Here is a 17,123-nt window from a genome sequence, read left to right on the forward strand (position 1 = left end):
TGAGCTGTCCACAGAGCTCCAACGTGCAATAAACTTAAATTCACCTGTTGCCAATAAATCAGTGTTTCAATATTATTATTTGAATTCAGATATTCTATTCTGTAACATCTCACAGACTTAAAAAACAAAACAAAAAAAAACAAACACTGCCCTATCAAAACCAAGTCTCAGATATTCTGAAGACAGGCAGAAGTAATCTGTCACATGTATGCTATTTATGTATGTTCAGTAAACAAATATACTGTTATGGTAGGAAGAAGATGAATGTTCTGAAGGGGGAGTTGTTTGTTTTCCTCACTTTTTCCATGCTAATACATGTCTTTTTTTTTAAATGGGTGGGAGAAAAGAAGTTAATTTTCCAATTAAAAAAAGAAAAGGGAATTTTAATTCCTTTAGGCACAATGAACAAAACATGTAGGTGTTTTTTTTTAATAGAAACCCAGAACGCTACCTAACGTTTCTTCTTCCCAAAATAAATAAATTCATCTCAATACAGCTACACATAAAAACAGATCAGTCGATTAGTGATTGGGGGGTGGGGGGTGGGGAAGCTGTGCAAGGCACGGAGAAACTATATGGAGTTTTACCCAACCCTATTAAACTGTACAATGTTATCACTCAAACTGCAGTGCAGAACACATGGAGTGCTGAATGTGAATGTTATAAAAAAAGTCAAAATGCTAATAAGATTAACCAAAAAAAATGCATTCAGGCCGAGAGCTAATATGATACAAACAATCAAGAATTACACTCTTTATACAGCTCTTTGTGTGTGTCTATTTAAAAAATGGGATGAAAATACTTTTGTCCACAGAAATACACAGACAGGCACAGTTAATAAATTATCCTACAGGCTCGGAAGCACATCGGTTTCATATAGTCATTTCACAACAGAATGATCATAAATATTGTTGGAAAAAATAATGCAAAATGTGCTAAAACGCTTGACTGGGTGGTCACTGATCCTTTAATTAAAAAAAGAAAAAGAAAATGCAGTTGGTTGTTAATCTTTTTGGCCAACAATGCTAAAGAATACTTTCTTTTAAACTGTTATAAAGTCCTCCTTCTTACTGGATTATTTACAGTAACGAAGGTGTCAAAATGTAGTGAAAGATAGCATAAAATTGCAAAACATGAAGGCAAATACTAACAAAATTAGCTTGAAATGAATGGTAATATATTCTTTTTTCCACAATACGTCTTTAAAAGAGTCACCTAATTAGGCAGAAAATATATGAACCTTGCTATTATGCTAATTTGTATGATTATTAAATTAATGAATATCTGGGAGACATTATACACACAACACAAGTAAAGCATCTGCAGACCTCTTAAAAGAGAAATCTTTGGCTAACTTCTTAGTGTAGCTAGCTAACTAACCAAATCAACCCTGATGCTTTCTTGGTTTACAAATTCTTTACCAAATGTACAGTACTGCCTGGACCGACTCATGTAAATTACACACCAGTAGAGATCTTCTAGCAGCTGGAACACTGTCACTCTGACCAATCTTGAGTGAAACTTTGTCCCAATCACACAAAACTTGTTTCACATTTGGTGCAGCAAACACCATAACCTACGCTGGTGTTCATTGTTCAGTCAAGTGCTGAGATATTTAGTAACATGCACTAAAAAATACCCAGCTCGGATCCCAAAACACAACCGAGTAAATTGCAAGCGTTTTGACAACGCTGCGTGGTTTACAAAGCAGCAGCAGATCTCATTCTCCTTGCCCCCCCTCCCAAAAAAACTATCGTATGCACCCCTAACTCGTTAAGCTCCCATCTTCACACTGCGTTTGTATCACGAATAACCAACTCAATCATTATTTCCGCAGAGAAAATGGGTTAGTTTCCTCGAGGAGGAGAACGCGGGGGGGGGGGGGGGGGGAGAAACTGAACCTAAGGTTTCCTTCGCCTAGAAACATCCTGTATCCACTTAACCAGAATGCATCTTACATTTTTTTTTTGTTTCCTTAAGGAAACAAAACATTTTCTCCGCTGATTTGTGATGGTGATTTTCTGAACACAGCGATGTAAAAAATAGGAACCCTGAAACCATGCAAAAGGCCTCTGCCAGTTTTAGGGCAGCGAGGAGGAAAAGGAAGGAGCCGAATGCCCAGAATTTGCTCTGCCCTGCCCTTTCCATAGAACTTTAGTGCCATCTATTGAAAATATATTGAATTTAAAAAGAAAAAAAAATAAGCCACCTATTGATTTGATATACAAATGAGACATTTACTTGTGGGGTTTTTTTGGTTTATTAATACTCAAACGATGACTAGTGATCCTCGGTCTTCCTAATAGCAGAAAACCTTGTCCATGCACTAAAATATCTCATTAAAGTAATGAGACGTTAACGCTCAGAGACTGCACACATTATGTGTATATACATAAAAATCAGGAACCCAACCTACATCTAGCTACCTTCTAAATAAAGGTGAACGGTTTTAAAGCGTGTGTGGGGGGAGAGAGAGAGAATACAGTAGACAGAACATACTGGAAACAATACAAAAAATTAAGGCACCTACTAAGAGACCTTCGCGTTGAAAGAACAGGGTATGTAGACATGCAGATATAATTACCTTCTTTAAGGAACTGTGAGTGGATGACAAATATAAGAAAACAGCAGATAGCTGCTCCTGCTAATGCCCATAAAGCTTTCAAGAGCTGCATCTCGGTTTGAAACTCAGTAAATACCCAGAAAGTCACACAATTAATTTCCACAGCGATGCATCAACGTTTCCCCTTTTGCGCCAGGCTCGGCTGCTCCCCGAGCAGTAACCACACTTCCGAGAGAGAGCGAGAGCTCAGGGTTTGGGGAGGAGGGGTGAGGGGATTTACAACAAAGTCTCAAGCAGCAGCAGCACCATGATCTTCTTATGGACAGCAGCACAGAGGAAGCTGGGTCTGGGATCCATGAATCAGCTTTCTGTTTCCTCGTGAGTTGAGCAGCATTGACGGTTGGGGAGGAGGGAGGGAAGGAAGCAAATCTGGGCAGAATTGCGCAATAGCTCCTACACTGCTCCGGTGGGGGTTGTTTTTGCTGCTGCTGCTGCTGCTGCTGCTGGTGGTGGTTCAGTGACTGCTCGGGCTCAGCAGTGCTAGGAATGCGAGAGCCAGGCTTATCTTTCTGGGGCTCCGGGGAAGCCAGTGCACCATCGCCCGGCTTGCTGGGTTACCTGTACGGTGTCCGCCGCCACAATCTGTGGAGAAGGGGGAGCGTGGGAATGGGAGGGGAAATCTCTCTTTATTGCAACTCCTCTAAACCGATTATCACAATCTGAGCCACCCACCAAGCTTGGAGAGCTTCTCCCATTCAGAGCAACTCAATGTATCCTGATATCTTGGGGAAGTGTAGGTACCAGCGGGCCACAGTGCAGCTCCTGGCGTGCGTTGCCTTGCAAAGCCGCTTGCCTTCACTTGGGCTCTCAGCTCCCGCTGCCTTATTCCCTCTTCGTCCGGATCCAGACAGCAGCCGGGATGGGGTGCCCTCTCCCGGAAAGGCTGCACTGAGCCGGGGCCGGAGAGCTAGTTCACTTGCCCGTCTCCAGATTGAGGAGGGGTTGCATAAGTCTTTGTGCGCTTTTCCTGCTGCACCCGCAAAGCGCTTTCCAAACAGGTAGCTGCCGCAAAAGAAATCTCAGCCTACAGGTTGATGCCTCCGTAGCAATCTCTCTCTCTCTCTCGCGCACACACACACACACTCCAGCAACACAATTCCCAAGCTTGGGGTGCTGCCGCCGCCGAGAGGAAACGAGCGGGTGCTGAATGATCGCTGCGAGTCGCTGGCGAGGAGCAGCTCCCGGGCCGTCGGTTTTGGGAGGCTTTCTGGAGGAAAAAAGGGAGGAGGAGGGTTGGGTAGCTGCTGGCTGGCTGGCGGCAGAGAGGAGCTGATTTGTGAGGCTCTGCCCGATCGGCGCTCAGAAAGGTTGGAGCTGTGGGCTGGGTGTCTGGATTGGCTGAACGCTGTAGATCTTCCACTCAGTCTCGGCTGGAGTTGGGCTGTAGGCACAACCTGGGGCTCGCTCGCTCGCAAGAGAGCTTCCTTTCGGGGTCGCGTTAGACCTCTAGGCTAGGCGTCTTCGTGGAGACAAGCTCCCAGGGACTATCGGGGCTTGTCGGCTCAGTCTGGCTGGGCGCACGCAGCGGATCTCGGGGTCTCTCCGGGTGCGCGGGGAGCGGAGAGCTGGGTGCCTGGATGGTGCAACCTCCCAGGCTGTATCTGGGTGGCCGGACGGCCGCTCGCTGAAGATCCCCCTTTCTGGGTGTATTTGGGTTGCTGCAGGCTGGGTGCCGGTAGACCTGCAAGCTGCCAGCCTGTGCTGGGGCTGTGAACCGGCCGCCTGCCTGCATGCAAGCTCCCCAGTGGTACTTCGGCCAGGGGAGATCGGCGGCGGGTAACGCCTCAACACGCTCAGTCCCAGCCCCGCTCCGTCGCATTTAAACACTGCCGGCTTCCCCTCGCAACTTTCCCCGATTTTGCTCCCCGGGTGGTAGTGAGCATGCCCGAGAGCTGAGCCTGCGCAGCGCTCAGCCGCCGCTTGCCGTCCGGATCTGCTCCCTGCTGGGCAGAAGAGGGGCAAGGTCAAGCAGGAAGGGGTAGGGAGGTGTCGAGAGGACCGGGCGGGCAAGGAGCAAACCTGGGAGCAAAGGGGCCAAAGCAGGGGGAGAGAAGCGAAAATGTGGGAGAGGAAAAGACGAGAGGAGCAAACACCGGGGTGCCAGGGGGGATAGTGGGTGCAGAAGCGGAACGGCTAAGCAAGAATGGGAGGAGGGAGCAGAAACGAGGGAGGGGATCAGAGGAGTAAACATGGAGGAGAAGGGTTGGATCTATTATGATCACACTTGTCCTTTCCCTTTTCCTCCTCCCCACATCGCTTCCTTGCCGGTGGAGATAACCCTCCAACCCACTACTTTTTTGAAGCAGAGGGCAAGCCCGTCCTCAACTCTTTTTTCTGGGGGCGGGAGGAAGGATGGACCGATTATTTCAAGTACTAATTCTAGACCGACCCTGTTTGTGCTGGGCAGCCGGGGAAAAGAGGCCGCATTGCCCTTTCACTAGTCACCCTTTGCCCGTTAGAGAGCCTGTGATTCAATCTCATTATTTGACACCTATAATGTACTGTGAAAGCACCAGCTAAAGGCAGCACTAATAGGAATCCGCATTGTATAAAACAACCTAAACCCTGCAAACATATAAGCAACGTGAGTCCTCATCTCTGGTATAACTCCATGGATGAAACTGACTCTTTAATTACCACTAGAATGTCATGTCAATTCAATAAGCAACAGTTATTTTAGTTAGACTATTTGTCTCTACTTTTGTACTGTTTTATACTAATATGTCACTGATTAATATTTTCACAGGGATTTAGTGAGGATTGAGAATAAAGCTCATCCAATGATTCTTAAAGTAGAATTAAACTAAGAAAATAATCCTCAAAATTAATCAGTGGTGTTTTGATATCTTTTTGTTAAATGCTTAAAATGTAGCTTGTAGTAGGTGCTTCCATATATTTACACACCACTGGAAAGAAAGATTTACTCCATCTTAAATTAGAGTTAAATTAAATGTTGGTGGGCAGCTGTCTCTTGTTGACCCTGCTTGGGATATAGTCTGTTCTCTACGCTTTTTGGTTCTTCAGTGACAAAGAGTAGAGAAACATTAAAAATGTCTATCTTTTCATTGTTTTCACTAAATACAACTGCTATATCCCTATAAACCCATTTGCTGCCTTCATTTAAGATATTTAAATCTTGTAGTTTCACAGTAGCAACATTATAGTTAAGTTTGAGATGTTCCATTTGTAAAACCTTTCATTCAGAACTGTACCTACAGATCTGAAATATATCAAATCTGCTTTCAGTCCACAGTTTGTGGGTTTTTTTTTTTTTAATGTATGAAGAAAATCCATGAATTTGAGTTGTAACAGTTGAAAAAAATTGAAATAACTTGTGATTTTTAGTTATCAGATTAAAAATAGGTCAGAAATGGTTTTTTAAAATGCATCAAGCTTGGAATGTATGAGGTCAAAAATGAGCAATATGGTCCACATATTTGAAAATAATGGGCTTGGAGAGAAAAGTTTTGAAAAATCTTGTGCAATACATTTATTTCCTTATTGGCAAGTTTATTCAAGGACATACTCCAAGAGGGTCAAAATATCCTCCTAGTTGCACTTGTGTAAACCCACTGAAATCAATGGGCCTAATTAATCTTGCATTTACACTGGTTTAAACGGGTGTGACTATTTAGGGGCTAATCCTCATTCAGGGGTTAATCCAAAGTCCACTGAAGATTGTAAAGAGACTTCTATGTACTTCAGTGAACTTTGGAGTATATCCTTACATTATTAAGAGATTAGAATTCAAACTCAGTGTACAACACTGTGAGCAAAATTTGGTACAGGGCTCACATTGTAGAAAGCTATTCAGTTTCATAGCAACAAGGGTTTCCGTAGGAAATCCCATTTGGAGGAAAGTGGTATCTGGCATGCTGTACTAAATATGGTTCAGCAAGTTTATATATTTTCTGAATATCTTAGACCTTTCAAGCAGAGTGAGTCCTACTCAAAAATAGCCCTGACCTTTCAACTTGTCAGCTGCATAGAGATTTATACAATTTTAAAGATAATAGTATAGATAACTCAAATAACAATATTGCAAATGCCCAGTGTAGCGGAATATGAATAAATCCCCCTTTTAGAAATTTCCCTATTGCGGTCTATCAAGGGCAGGGAGAAAGTGGGGGGCAAGATTTGGTATGTCACCCCAATGGAATAGGCCATGAGACCTACTTCCAAGCCTCACAGATCCTGAGGGACATGCAGAGCTATCTGTGCAGATGTCCAAAGCCTCTCTTGTAGCGCTGCCCCAGGTATTCCCCAGTAGCACAGATGCAAGGGAGCAATGTGTTCTGGGGATATGCCCAAGCTGCGGCTACTACCAGGGACCCTAACCTCAGCCTGTATTTTCTTTTCCAATTAAACTCTACAGAGTTGATGGGGAGATGATGAATCCCAATCCCCTCCCCTATAAAAATGAGCGAAGGAGATAGTGTTGTAGAAACATCTCAACTGCACTTTTATAGAAGTGAGAGATCCCCATGCAGAAAGTACTCTCTAACCACACAGCTGGTGGGGGTAGAAATGTTTCCCCCGGGAGCAATCCCACTGAGTATTTGATGTGTGTGCTTATCCAGCTGCGTGGAAGATAATAGGAGAACCATATAAAATTTCCAATTTTTCTTTTCCCTTTTTGAAGGAACACAAAGGCCTTGTAAAAATTGTATCTAGATCAACTCATTGTTTTTCTCTTACTAAAACATCCCATACAATTTAGTAGTGATCGTCTCACTATAGTATTATAAAACCACTGTAAGACACTCAGAAGCAAATATATATTTTTCTGTTTAATTCTCTAGGTTCATTGACTATGAGTAAGGCTACGTTTTAGAGACAGGTATTGTCAAGGTTCCTCCCCCACTCTGAACTCTAGGGTACAGATGTGGGGACCTGCATGAAAACCTCCTAAGCTTACTTTCACCAGCTTAGGTTAAAACTTCCCCAAGGTACAAATTAATTTTATCCTTTGTCCCTGGATCTCCACTGCCACCACCAAACTCTAACTGGGTTTACTGGGAAACGTAGTTTGGACACGTCTTTCCCCCCAAAATCCTCCTAACCCTTGCACCCCACTTTCTGGGAAAGGTTTGGTAAAAATCCTCATCAATTTGCATAGGTGACCACAGACCCAAACCCTTGGATCTGAGAACAATGAAAAAGCATTCAGTTTTCTTACAAGAAGACTTTTAATAGAAGTAAAGAAATCCCCTCTGTATAATCAGGATGGTAGATACCTTACATGGTAATTAGATTCAAAACACAGAGAACCCCTCTAGGCAAAACCTTAAGTTACAAAAAAGACACACAAACAGGAATAGTCATTCTATTCAGCACAGTTCTTTTCTCAGCCATTTAAAGAAATCATAATCTAACACATACCTAGCTAGATTACTTACTAAAAGTTCTAAGACTCCATTCCTGGTCTATCCCCGACAAAGACAGACTATAGACAGACCCTTTGTTTCTCTCCCTCCTCCCAGCTTTTGAAAGTATCTTGTCTCCTCATTGGTCATTTTGGTCAGGTGCCAGCGAGGTTACCTTTAGCTTCTTAACCCTTTACAGGTGAGAGGATTTTTCCTCTGGCCAGGAGGGATTTTAAAGGGGTTTACCCTTCCCTTTATATTTATGACAGGTATTTTAAGTAAAAGTCATGGACAGGTCATGGGCAGTAACCAAAAATTCACAGCCCATGACCTGTCCATGGCTTGTACTATACCCCTGAATAAATCTTGGGAGTGCTGCGGGTGCTCATGGGAATGCCGCAAGTGCTGGGGAGAGGGGTGACCTGGGGGCACAGTGAATGCTGTGGGGGAGGGGGGATTGGCAGGGCTGGCAGGCTCCCTACCCAGCTTCTCGGAAGTGGTGACATGTCCCTGCCTAAACTCCTAGCTCTGTGCGCTGCCAGCTCTGCAGCTCCCATTGCCTGGGAACAGCTGACAATGGGAGCTGTGGGGGAAGTGCTTGTTTGCAGAGGCAGCACGTGGAGCTAGGAGCTGAGGGAGGGAGAAACATGTTGCCACTTCCGGGGAACTCACCTAAGATAAGCGCTTCCCAGAGGCCTCACCCCTCCCACGCCCCAACCCCACGCCCTGAACCCCCCACCCAAACTCCTCCTACTGCTGGTGTGGGGGGCGGTGGTGGCCCGAGATTGCCCTGGCAGCGGCCAGTACAACTGGCCCAGGGGCTGCCTGAGCTGCTTGGGCAGCCCCGGAGCCAGCCGTACTGCCACTGCAGAAGTCACGGAAAATCACGGATTCTGTGACCTCCATGACAGACACGCTGCCTTAACTATAAGGCTAGAAGGGACCATTGTGATTTTCTAGTCTGACCTCCTCCAAAAACACAGGTCATAGGATTTCCCTGAACTATTTCTATTTGAACTACAGTATGTCTTTTAGAAAAATGTCTAATGTCTTTTAGAAAAATATCCAGTCTTAATTTTGAAATCGCCAGTGATGGAGAATCTACCACAACCCTTGGTAACTTGTTCCAGTGGTTAATTACTGTTTAAAATGTGTACTTTATTTCCAGTCTCTATTTGTCTTCGACTTCCAGCCATTGGATCTTGTCATAGTTTTGTCTGCTAGACTGAAGAGTAAATATTTATTCCCCCTGTAGGTACTTATAGACTGTGATCATGTCAGCCCGTAACCGTCTCTTTGTTAATTAGATACACTTAATGAGCTCAAACACTAAGGCATGTTTTCTAATCCTTTAATCATTCTCATGGCTCTTCTTTGAACCTCTCCCATTTACCAGCTATACCCCGGTGTAATGTCTCGTTAATACATGTATGAAAGGACTTCCATATAGATTCTTTACAGATGTCTAGGTGGTACACCCTTAAGAGAAGTGAAAGAGGTAGCTTGAGCTCTGGTAGAATGGGCCCTAACTCCAAGAAGAGGGGAACTTCCTCTTTGTTCACATCAAAGCAGAATGCAACTCAAAATCCCTGACAACAATTTTTTGTGAGGCGATTGCCTCCCCTTTCTTCTGCTCAGAGATGGAAATGCTTGGGGTTTTCCTAAAGGAGGACTTTGTCTTCTGCAGGTAAAACGTCAGTGTTCTACAGGTATCCAGAGAATAGAGCTTCTTGTCTTCTCTAGTAGTGTGAAGTTTAAGATGGAAAATGGGAAGATGAAGGGGTTGATTCAAATCAAAATCAGAAATATCCTAAGATGAATGTGGGGTGTAAATTCAAAGTCATCTTATATTTGTGGAACATACAGTATGGAGGGGATGCCATAAGTGACCAAGGCTGTCTAGTAGAGATAATTGCTGTCAGGAAATCTACCTTTATGGAAAGATGTAGAAGACAGCATGAAGCTAACAGCTCAAATGGTGGATTCATAAGCTTTGACAGTACCAGACTAAGGTCACAATTCAGTGATGCAGTTGATACTGGAAGAAAGTTTCTGAGAAGATATTTCAAAAACCTCATAGTCATAGGATGGGTGAATGAGCAATTTTCTATTGGAGGAAGAAAGGCATTAATCACTGCCAAATATACATGCAGTGAGCCGATAGATAAACCAGATGTCGTTAATGTTAACAGATGCTCCAGGATGACAGGGAAGTCTTCCTCCCCTGGAGGTACATGATGGTGCTTGCACCAGATAGAGAACCATTTCCATTTGGCCATTTAATATTTATTTACAAACAATTTCCTGTTGTTATTGTGGATGGACTGGGTCTCCTGAGCATGACTTCTCTACATTAGTCATCCATCCAAACACCAACCTGAGATGAAAGAGCACTGGGTTGGATGGATGGTCATTCTCTTATCCTGGGTCAGAAGATTTCACAGCAGTTGTAAATGTATGCTGTAGGGGGCAGGGAGCAGTCAACTGGAGGATGGAGGTGAACAAAAGCGAACTTGGCCACCAAGTCACCCCTAGAATTAATGTCATTTTGTCTTTCTTCATCTTATTGAGGACCCAAGTAAGAAGGGGATGAATGGGAATGCAAACATTAGTGGTTCCAGCCACTGCACCAAGAATGTGTCCTCTTAAGCTGCACGTGAGCAGAAGGCTAGATACTTGTTTATTTGTGATACTAAGAAGTCCCACTGTCAAAAGATACTCAGTACCACTGAGTTGTGGAGTTCCCAGTCGTGGTCTCTGTGGAAGTGTCTGCTGAGATTGTCCGATGAGATGTTTGTTATCCCTGGAAGGTGCACTGCTTAAAGCCTAATCAGATGCATCAATTCAAGAGTTTGACCACTTCTATGCTATGAAGGGTGGACCCCTTTACTTACTTACGTTGTCATGTTGTCCAGCATGACCAGAACATGTAGATTGTGTACAAAAGGAAAAAGCTTTTTGCAAGCTTTGTATTCTCCTCAAATTTGAAGGAGGTTGATACGTAGTCTGGATTCTTGATGGGTCCAAGAGCCCTGAACCACGTGGTTGTCCAGGTGTCCCTTTCCCATATCCCAATAGATGTATCTGTAATTACTGTAGATGAGGAGAAACAAAGGGAACTCCTATACACACAGGTTTTCCCACCAGGTGAGAGCTGTTAGGATGGTCTAGGGAATTGAGACGCTTTTGCCTAAAGAATTTCAATTTTGGGTGTAGACTGTCTTTAACCAATTCCTGAAGACTCTAAAGATGTCCAGGCATGACCAAGCTGTTGTCTGAGTGCTCAGGAAAAGTTGGATGTTGAGGTCTGTGAGGAGTCTGCCCTGAGGTAAGAAAGCTCTGGCTGAAGGAGAATCCAGAGTTGCTCTAATAAAATCTATAATTTGGGGAGAGGGGAGGATTAAAGTGGATTTTTCTGGGTTTACCTGGAATCCTAAAGACTACAGGAGGCTGAGGAGGGTGAGAATTCTCTCCTGAACTTCCCAAGATGACCTCCATGTCAGCAGACAGTCGTCAAGGTAAGGAAACATTGGGCTGCCATGGCAACAGAACTACCTCGCTACTATGGAGAGCACCTTTGTGAAAACACTTGTGGCCATTGAGAGATCGAAAGGGAGAACTCCATGCTGGTAATGTTTTAGGTCCACCATGAAGCTCAGGAATTTCCTGTGCACTGTGTGAATGTCTATATGCAAGCAGGAATCTTTCAAATCAAGAGCTGCATACCAATCACCTGATTGGTGACTTCAACATTGGTGTACAGGGGGTCAGAGGGCTCAGGAATGGGTTGGGGCCTTGTGGAGAGTTCCATGAGGTGTCTTTAGAGTTAGAACTCATGGGATTGCTGCATTTGAGAAGGGTAGGCACAACAGATCTCTCACTTAGAAGGAAAGTGATACTCCCTGAGACAATACAAGCAGAAGTAGTGTAGATGGCTAATCAGAAAGACCATGGGGCAGGCCACTCAGAAATTGAAGTCTAGGATCTTAGGCATACTAAATGCCTGGACAGGGAAGAGCGGAAAGTGTGAGGGGGGGACTCTAACTAACACTATCACTATCAACACTAAAACACTATCAACTAACTAATTAGTTTTAGTGTCTAAGTTTAAAAGGGGAAAAATCAACTATTTTTATAGCAGGAAAATCAATGCTAGCAAAGCTGTGAACACTGAGGAGATACATCTTCAACCAGAGTGGTTGAAAGGAACTGGAAGTGTAGTTGGTCCGCAGCACATTGTGGTGCACGTTGAAGAATCTTCTGGTCTCAGGTACATGGAGTGCATGCGCACACACAGGGAACACCCATCAGAATCACCACTCAAAGAAGAACTGTGATATTTTGTATTTTAAAAGGTGTTTAAGTTCTTTGAAATTACTGCAGGGCCATTTTAAGATCCCCCTACTCATACCTGTAATCAAACCCTTAATTTCAGTTGCATTGATTGTCTTTTGGGGGACAATAGATTTGGGGGTTTAATTCCTGGTTATTCAATATAGTCCAAATTCATGCCTGGTGTAACTGCAAATTTTAGTGCAGTTATGGCAGGGATGACTTTACCCCATATGCATGTACGCATTTTGAATCCGCTGCTTTCTTGGAACCGTACCAGTTAGAGCTAGTAAAAGATCTTTTCTTAGGTTATCTAGGACAAAACTTTTGCCAGTCTCTGATTGTTCCTGAGTGAACTTTATTTAGTTTACTTTTCCGTTACTCAGTTGATGGATGGGTTAGGATGGAATAGTCTCCCAAGTAATTGATGGCAGGCCTACCAGTTGGGATGGAGGTGGCATGTGGAGGGGCCACTCCTCCTCAGATTTCTGCCACGGTTTATATGCCCTGTCCTTAACCATGCTGCATACCATCAGAACTGTTAAACTGTCCCTTTGCCCCCCACCCCCATCAACAGTTACATGTCATCTCTGAGTTGGGATGTCTCTGATATTTAGTTTAACAGATTACTTTGCCCAGCTTCATCTTGTTACTCCTATTTATCCTTTCATCATGGGTAAACCCTTCACATACATCTGTATGAGCATTAGATTATCCTTTCCCACCTTTTATTGTAATCTGGCCAATTTGGATATCATAGTATAAAAAATGGAGAGAGAGAGTGTGTGTGAAAATTCTTCTAATTACCCTGCACAAATTAATTCCTCCACCCCTTTAGTAATTTTTGTTTCTGTTCTCAGAATCCCGTACAATTTTTAAACATCCCTCTGCTACTGAAATACTCAGAACTGTATAGGGTGATCTAAATATTGGGCCAGATCTCCAGCTAGTGAATATCAAGGTGTGGGGGCATGGATCAGCATTCACATTGCATTCCCCATCAGTACCTGGCCCAAGGAGGGAAGCTAATGATCCAACCAGCAGACCAAATTCGGTGATGAATCCTAGTCACATGCCACCTGAGGCACACTGCGCCTATTCTAAGAAGATGAAGAAGAATATCAAGGTAGTTTCAGTGAACTAAAAAATACCTTAAAGAAGCTCTGTCAGATATCCCTGTTCTGTGACATGATATACATGCAGCTACCATGTCAGAGTAAAAGTTCACATCTGTTTCACCATTCTATGTCTTTCTGACAATTTTCTTTCTCTGTGGCTTCCTAAATATTCCTCCATTCTCCCTTCACTTCCCTTACTTAAGTGGGTGCTACATTAATAAACTCTGTTATTTCCTGACACTCCAGACCACTTGTATTTATTTGTTCTTGCAAAGTACAGATTCTTAAAAGGGATTCTGTAGTTCATATTCTAGAATAGTCAATATAATCCCCTACTCCTTTTTTAATGAGCCAATTTTGTATCTAATGTTAATTCTTTCTGATACATTTGTAAAATCTCTTATTCTTCTTACATCTTTTGGATAGCATGAACTCCTTGTGCTGTTTTGCTGCTCTTCTCTTGTCCCTACAGTATTTAACTGACTTTCCATTCTGGGTTAAATCTCATTTTTTCTTTGTTTATAGGGAAATAACTGTGCCAGTAGTTTTTTGTCAGGTGGACAGTTGCCCACTAGGATCTCATTTGACTTTTTCACACATAACAGCCATCAGTTGGTAATAATTTTTGTCCACTATTGATGCAGGCTGTATTTGAGCTGGCTAAGAATAGGTGAAAGGGTCTATAGCCCATAATGAGCCCTTGAGCCATGCATTAAATTACAAAGCAATGAAAACTGGGACATGACCAAGATGCCAGGCAAACTTACTATGATGTTGCAGTAGAACTACACTACCATACGCCTTCCTCTTCTATCCTGTAAGCATAGAACACCTTCCACCCTGCCATCTCTCTTACAATCATTTACATCCTTAATTCCTCATTTCTGTCATGTTGCCTATTTATTTTTATTATTATTTTGTAATATTTTTATGCTTATTCTACCCTTTCCACTAAGTACTCTGCAACCCACTTAAAAACACAGTTATAAAAACGTATTACTAGGCCTCATGCCTAATAGACATATATAATAACCTAGCAGCTGAAGACATACTTAGATATTTACAGTTTCCCACAGGAGTCCTCCACATTCCTCCCAACTAGGGGAAACAAATGGGCCTCACAGAAGGCAGTGAAGGTTGATGAACTAGGAATATTTCAGACTATTTCAGACAGTGAAGGGATGGGGAATGAATTGCACAGCTAAGGGGCTCTCACAAACCATACCCACCAACTGTCCCATCTCTTATACAAGTTGGGCTCCAGCTTAGGCTACCCTCTGATTTTAAGGTGGCACTACGACATAGCAAGAGATGCAATATTTAAGGTAAGCCACCTAGCCCCTTTAGGGCTTTATACATCAGCAACACAAACACCTTACATTTTAGCCAATACTTAAAAGGCAGCCGGTTCAGATGCAAAAGCATGGTGTCATAATCCCTGAAAGATGAACCATGTAACCAGGGAGTCTATAGGTAGCGAGCTGCTCCTTGACTTTGGAACTCATTGCCCTGTGCCTTGTACACCAGATGGCAGATTTGTTAACTTTTGGGGCATGCCACAAAACCCATTTTCCACTCAGGCTTTTGAGGAAGGGGTGGTCTGAGGACTGAGGAGAAAGTGGTTGATGGATATTTATGGGCAGTTCTTTGTATGACATGTTTTAATTTATGGGCTAGGTCGAAAACCATCAAATGGCTCCCTGTAGATACCTGTGTACATTTGAAGAAATAAAAAATATTAATTTGATAGAACCATCCAAATGCGTCCCTTATTGAGTGATTTGTGATATTACAGTGACCTTTTGTCCTTCCTCTCCCTCCCCTTTTTTCTTGGTTTGTTTATGACCGTCACTTGTGTCATGTGATGGGTGATCTCTCACATCCAGGAGGAGCCTACTGAAGCCAAAGCAGGGCTGGGAGAGTGCAAGAGGCTGCCTAGGTGGCTCCAGTTGCAAGATCTGGACCTAGTTTGAGAATCAAGGAATCAATTCTGAAGCACTTAGAGGAGAGGAAAGTGATCAGGAACAGTCAGCATGGATTCACCAAGGGCAAGTCATGCCTGACTAATCTAATTGCCTTCTATGACGAGATAACTGGCTCTGTGGATGAGGGGAAAGTGGTGGATGTGTTGTTCCTTGACTTTAGCAAAGCTTTTGACATGGTCTCCCACGGTATTCTTGCCAGCAAGTTAAAGAAGTATGGGCTGGATGAATGGACTATAAGGTGGATAGAAAGCTGGCTGGATCGTCGGGCTCAACGGGTAGTGATCAATGGCTCCATGTCTAGTTGGCAGCCGATATCAAGTGGAGTGCCCCAAGGGTCGGTTCTCAGGCCAGTTTTGTTTAATATCTTCATTAATGATCTGGAGGATGGTGTGGATTGCACCCTCAGCAAGTTCGCAGATGACACTAAACTGGGAGGAGAGGTAGATATGCTGGAGGGTAGGGATAGAATACAGAGGGACCTAGACAAATTGGAGGATTGGGCCAAAAGAAATCTGATGAGGTTCAACAAGGACAAGTACAGAGTCCTGCACTTAGGACGGAAGAATCCCATGCACCGCTACAGACTAGGAACCGAATGGCTCGGCAGCAGTTCTGCAGAAAAGGACCTACGGGTTAGAGTGGATGAGAAGCTGGATATGAGTGAACAGTGTGGCCTTGTTGCCAAGAAGGCCAATGGCATTTTGGGATGTATACGTAGGGGCATTGCCAGCAGATCGAGAGACGTGATCGTTCCCCTCTATTCGACATTGGTGAGGCCTCATCTGGAGTACTGTGTCCAGTTTTGGGCCCCACACTACAAGAAGGATGTGGAAAAATTGGAAAACATCCAGTGGAGGGCAACAAAAATGATGCGTAACTGGAATGCGTTACCTAGGGAGGTGGTGTAATCTCCTTCCTTAGATATTTTTAAGGTCAGGCTTGACAAAGCCCTGGCTGGGATGATTTAATTGGGGATCGGTCCTGCTTTGAGCAGGGGGTTGGACTAGATGACCTCCTGAGGTCCTTTCCAACCCTGATATTCTATGATTCTATGATTGTATTCAGGGTAGACAATAATTACCAATCAGCTCTTCAGAGAAGAGGCCATGGTTGAGATTTTCAAGGCTGACTAAGGGGAGTTAGCCACACAAATCCCATTTGAAATTAAAGGAAGTTGAGTGGGTAAATCTAACTAGCTTTGAAAAATTTCAACCCATATCTTTACTGGTACACAGCAATCCTTTAGGTGCTCAATAATAATAATAGTCAACAACTGAGCAATCAGAGGTGTAGAAAATAAATCCAATGCTAGGTCTCAACAGTCCAAAAAAAAAAAAAGAGTGGTTTCCACTATTTCAACTGACTTGTCTGCTTAAGTTAAGATAAATCGTTTTAAGGCTTCTCCAGAATTAAAATATAATGGTTTAATTTATATTAGTCCAACATGTGCTGAGAATTCCATCACACCAAAAGTATTACTGATTAAAATGGTATTTGAAACTAAGTTATAACTTGTGTTAATAACAGAAGAAATTAAGGAACCTACATTTGGGGCAGACACATTTTTCAACATCACTTCTTGCACATCACATCAAGCACCTGGCCTGAATGCTGGCATCTACTTATAGTACAGTTTGGTAATGACAGCAAGTGGACAGAAATATTGGCCATTTATCCCAGACAAAATGAGTCCTTTGTG

General features: G+C 43.3%; 1 protein-coding gene across 19 annotated transcripts in view; it reads right to left on the reverse strand.

Annotated features, from left to right (window-relative positions):
- Nucleotides 1–17,123, reverse strand: part of TAFA5 (TAFA chemokine like family member 5) — a 592,535-nt gene that overhangs the window by 420,106 nt on the left and 155,306 nt on the right. For 2 of the 19 annotated variants that reach the window (XM_073328340.1, XM_073328356.1), the window contains exon 1: nucleotides 2,585–4,540. The exons of the other annotated variants lie outside the window; for them this stretch is intronic. In XM_073328340.1, the coding sequence (XP_073184441.1) occupies nucleotides 2,585–2,675 (91 nt within the window). In that variant the 5' untranslated portion in view covers nucleotides 2,676–4,540. Of the gene's footprint in view, nucleotides 1–2,584; nucleotides 4,541–17,123 lie in introns of those variants that run through there. 19 annotated transcript variants of the gene reach the window in all.

Source organism: Lepidochelys kempii, chromosome 1 (assembly GCF_965140265.1).
Source record: "Lepidochelys kempii isolate rLepKem1 chromosome 1, rLepKem1.hap2, whole genome shotgun sequence".
NCBI classification, from domain to species: Eukaryota; Metazoa; Chordata; order Testudines; family Cheloniidae; genus Lepidochelys; species Lepidochelys kempii.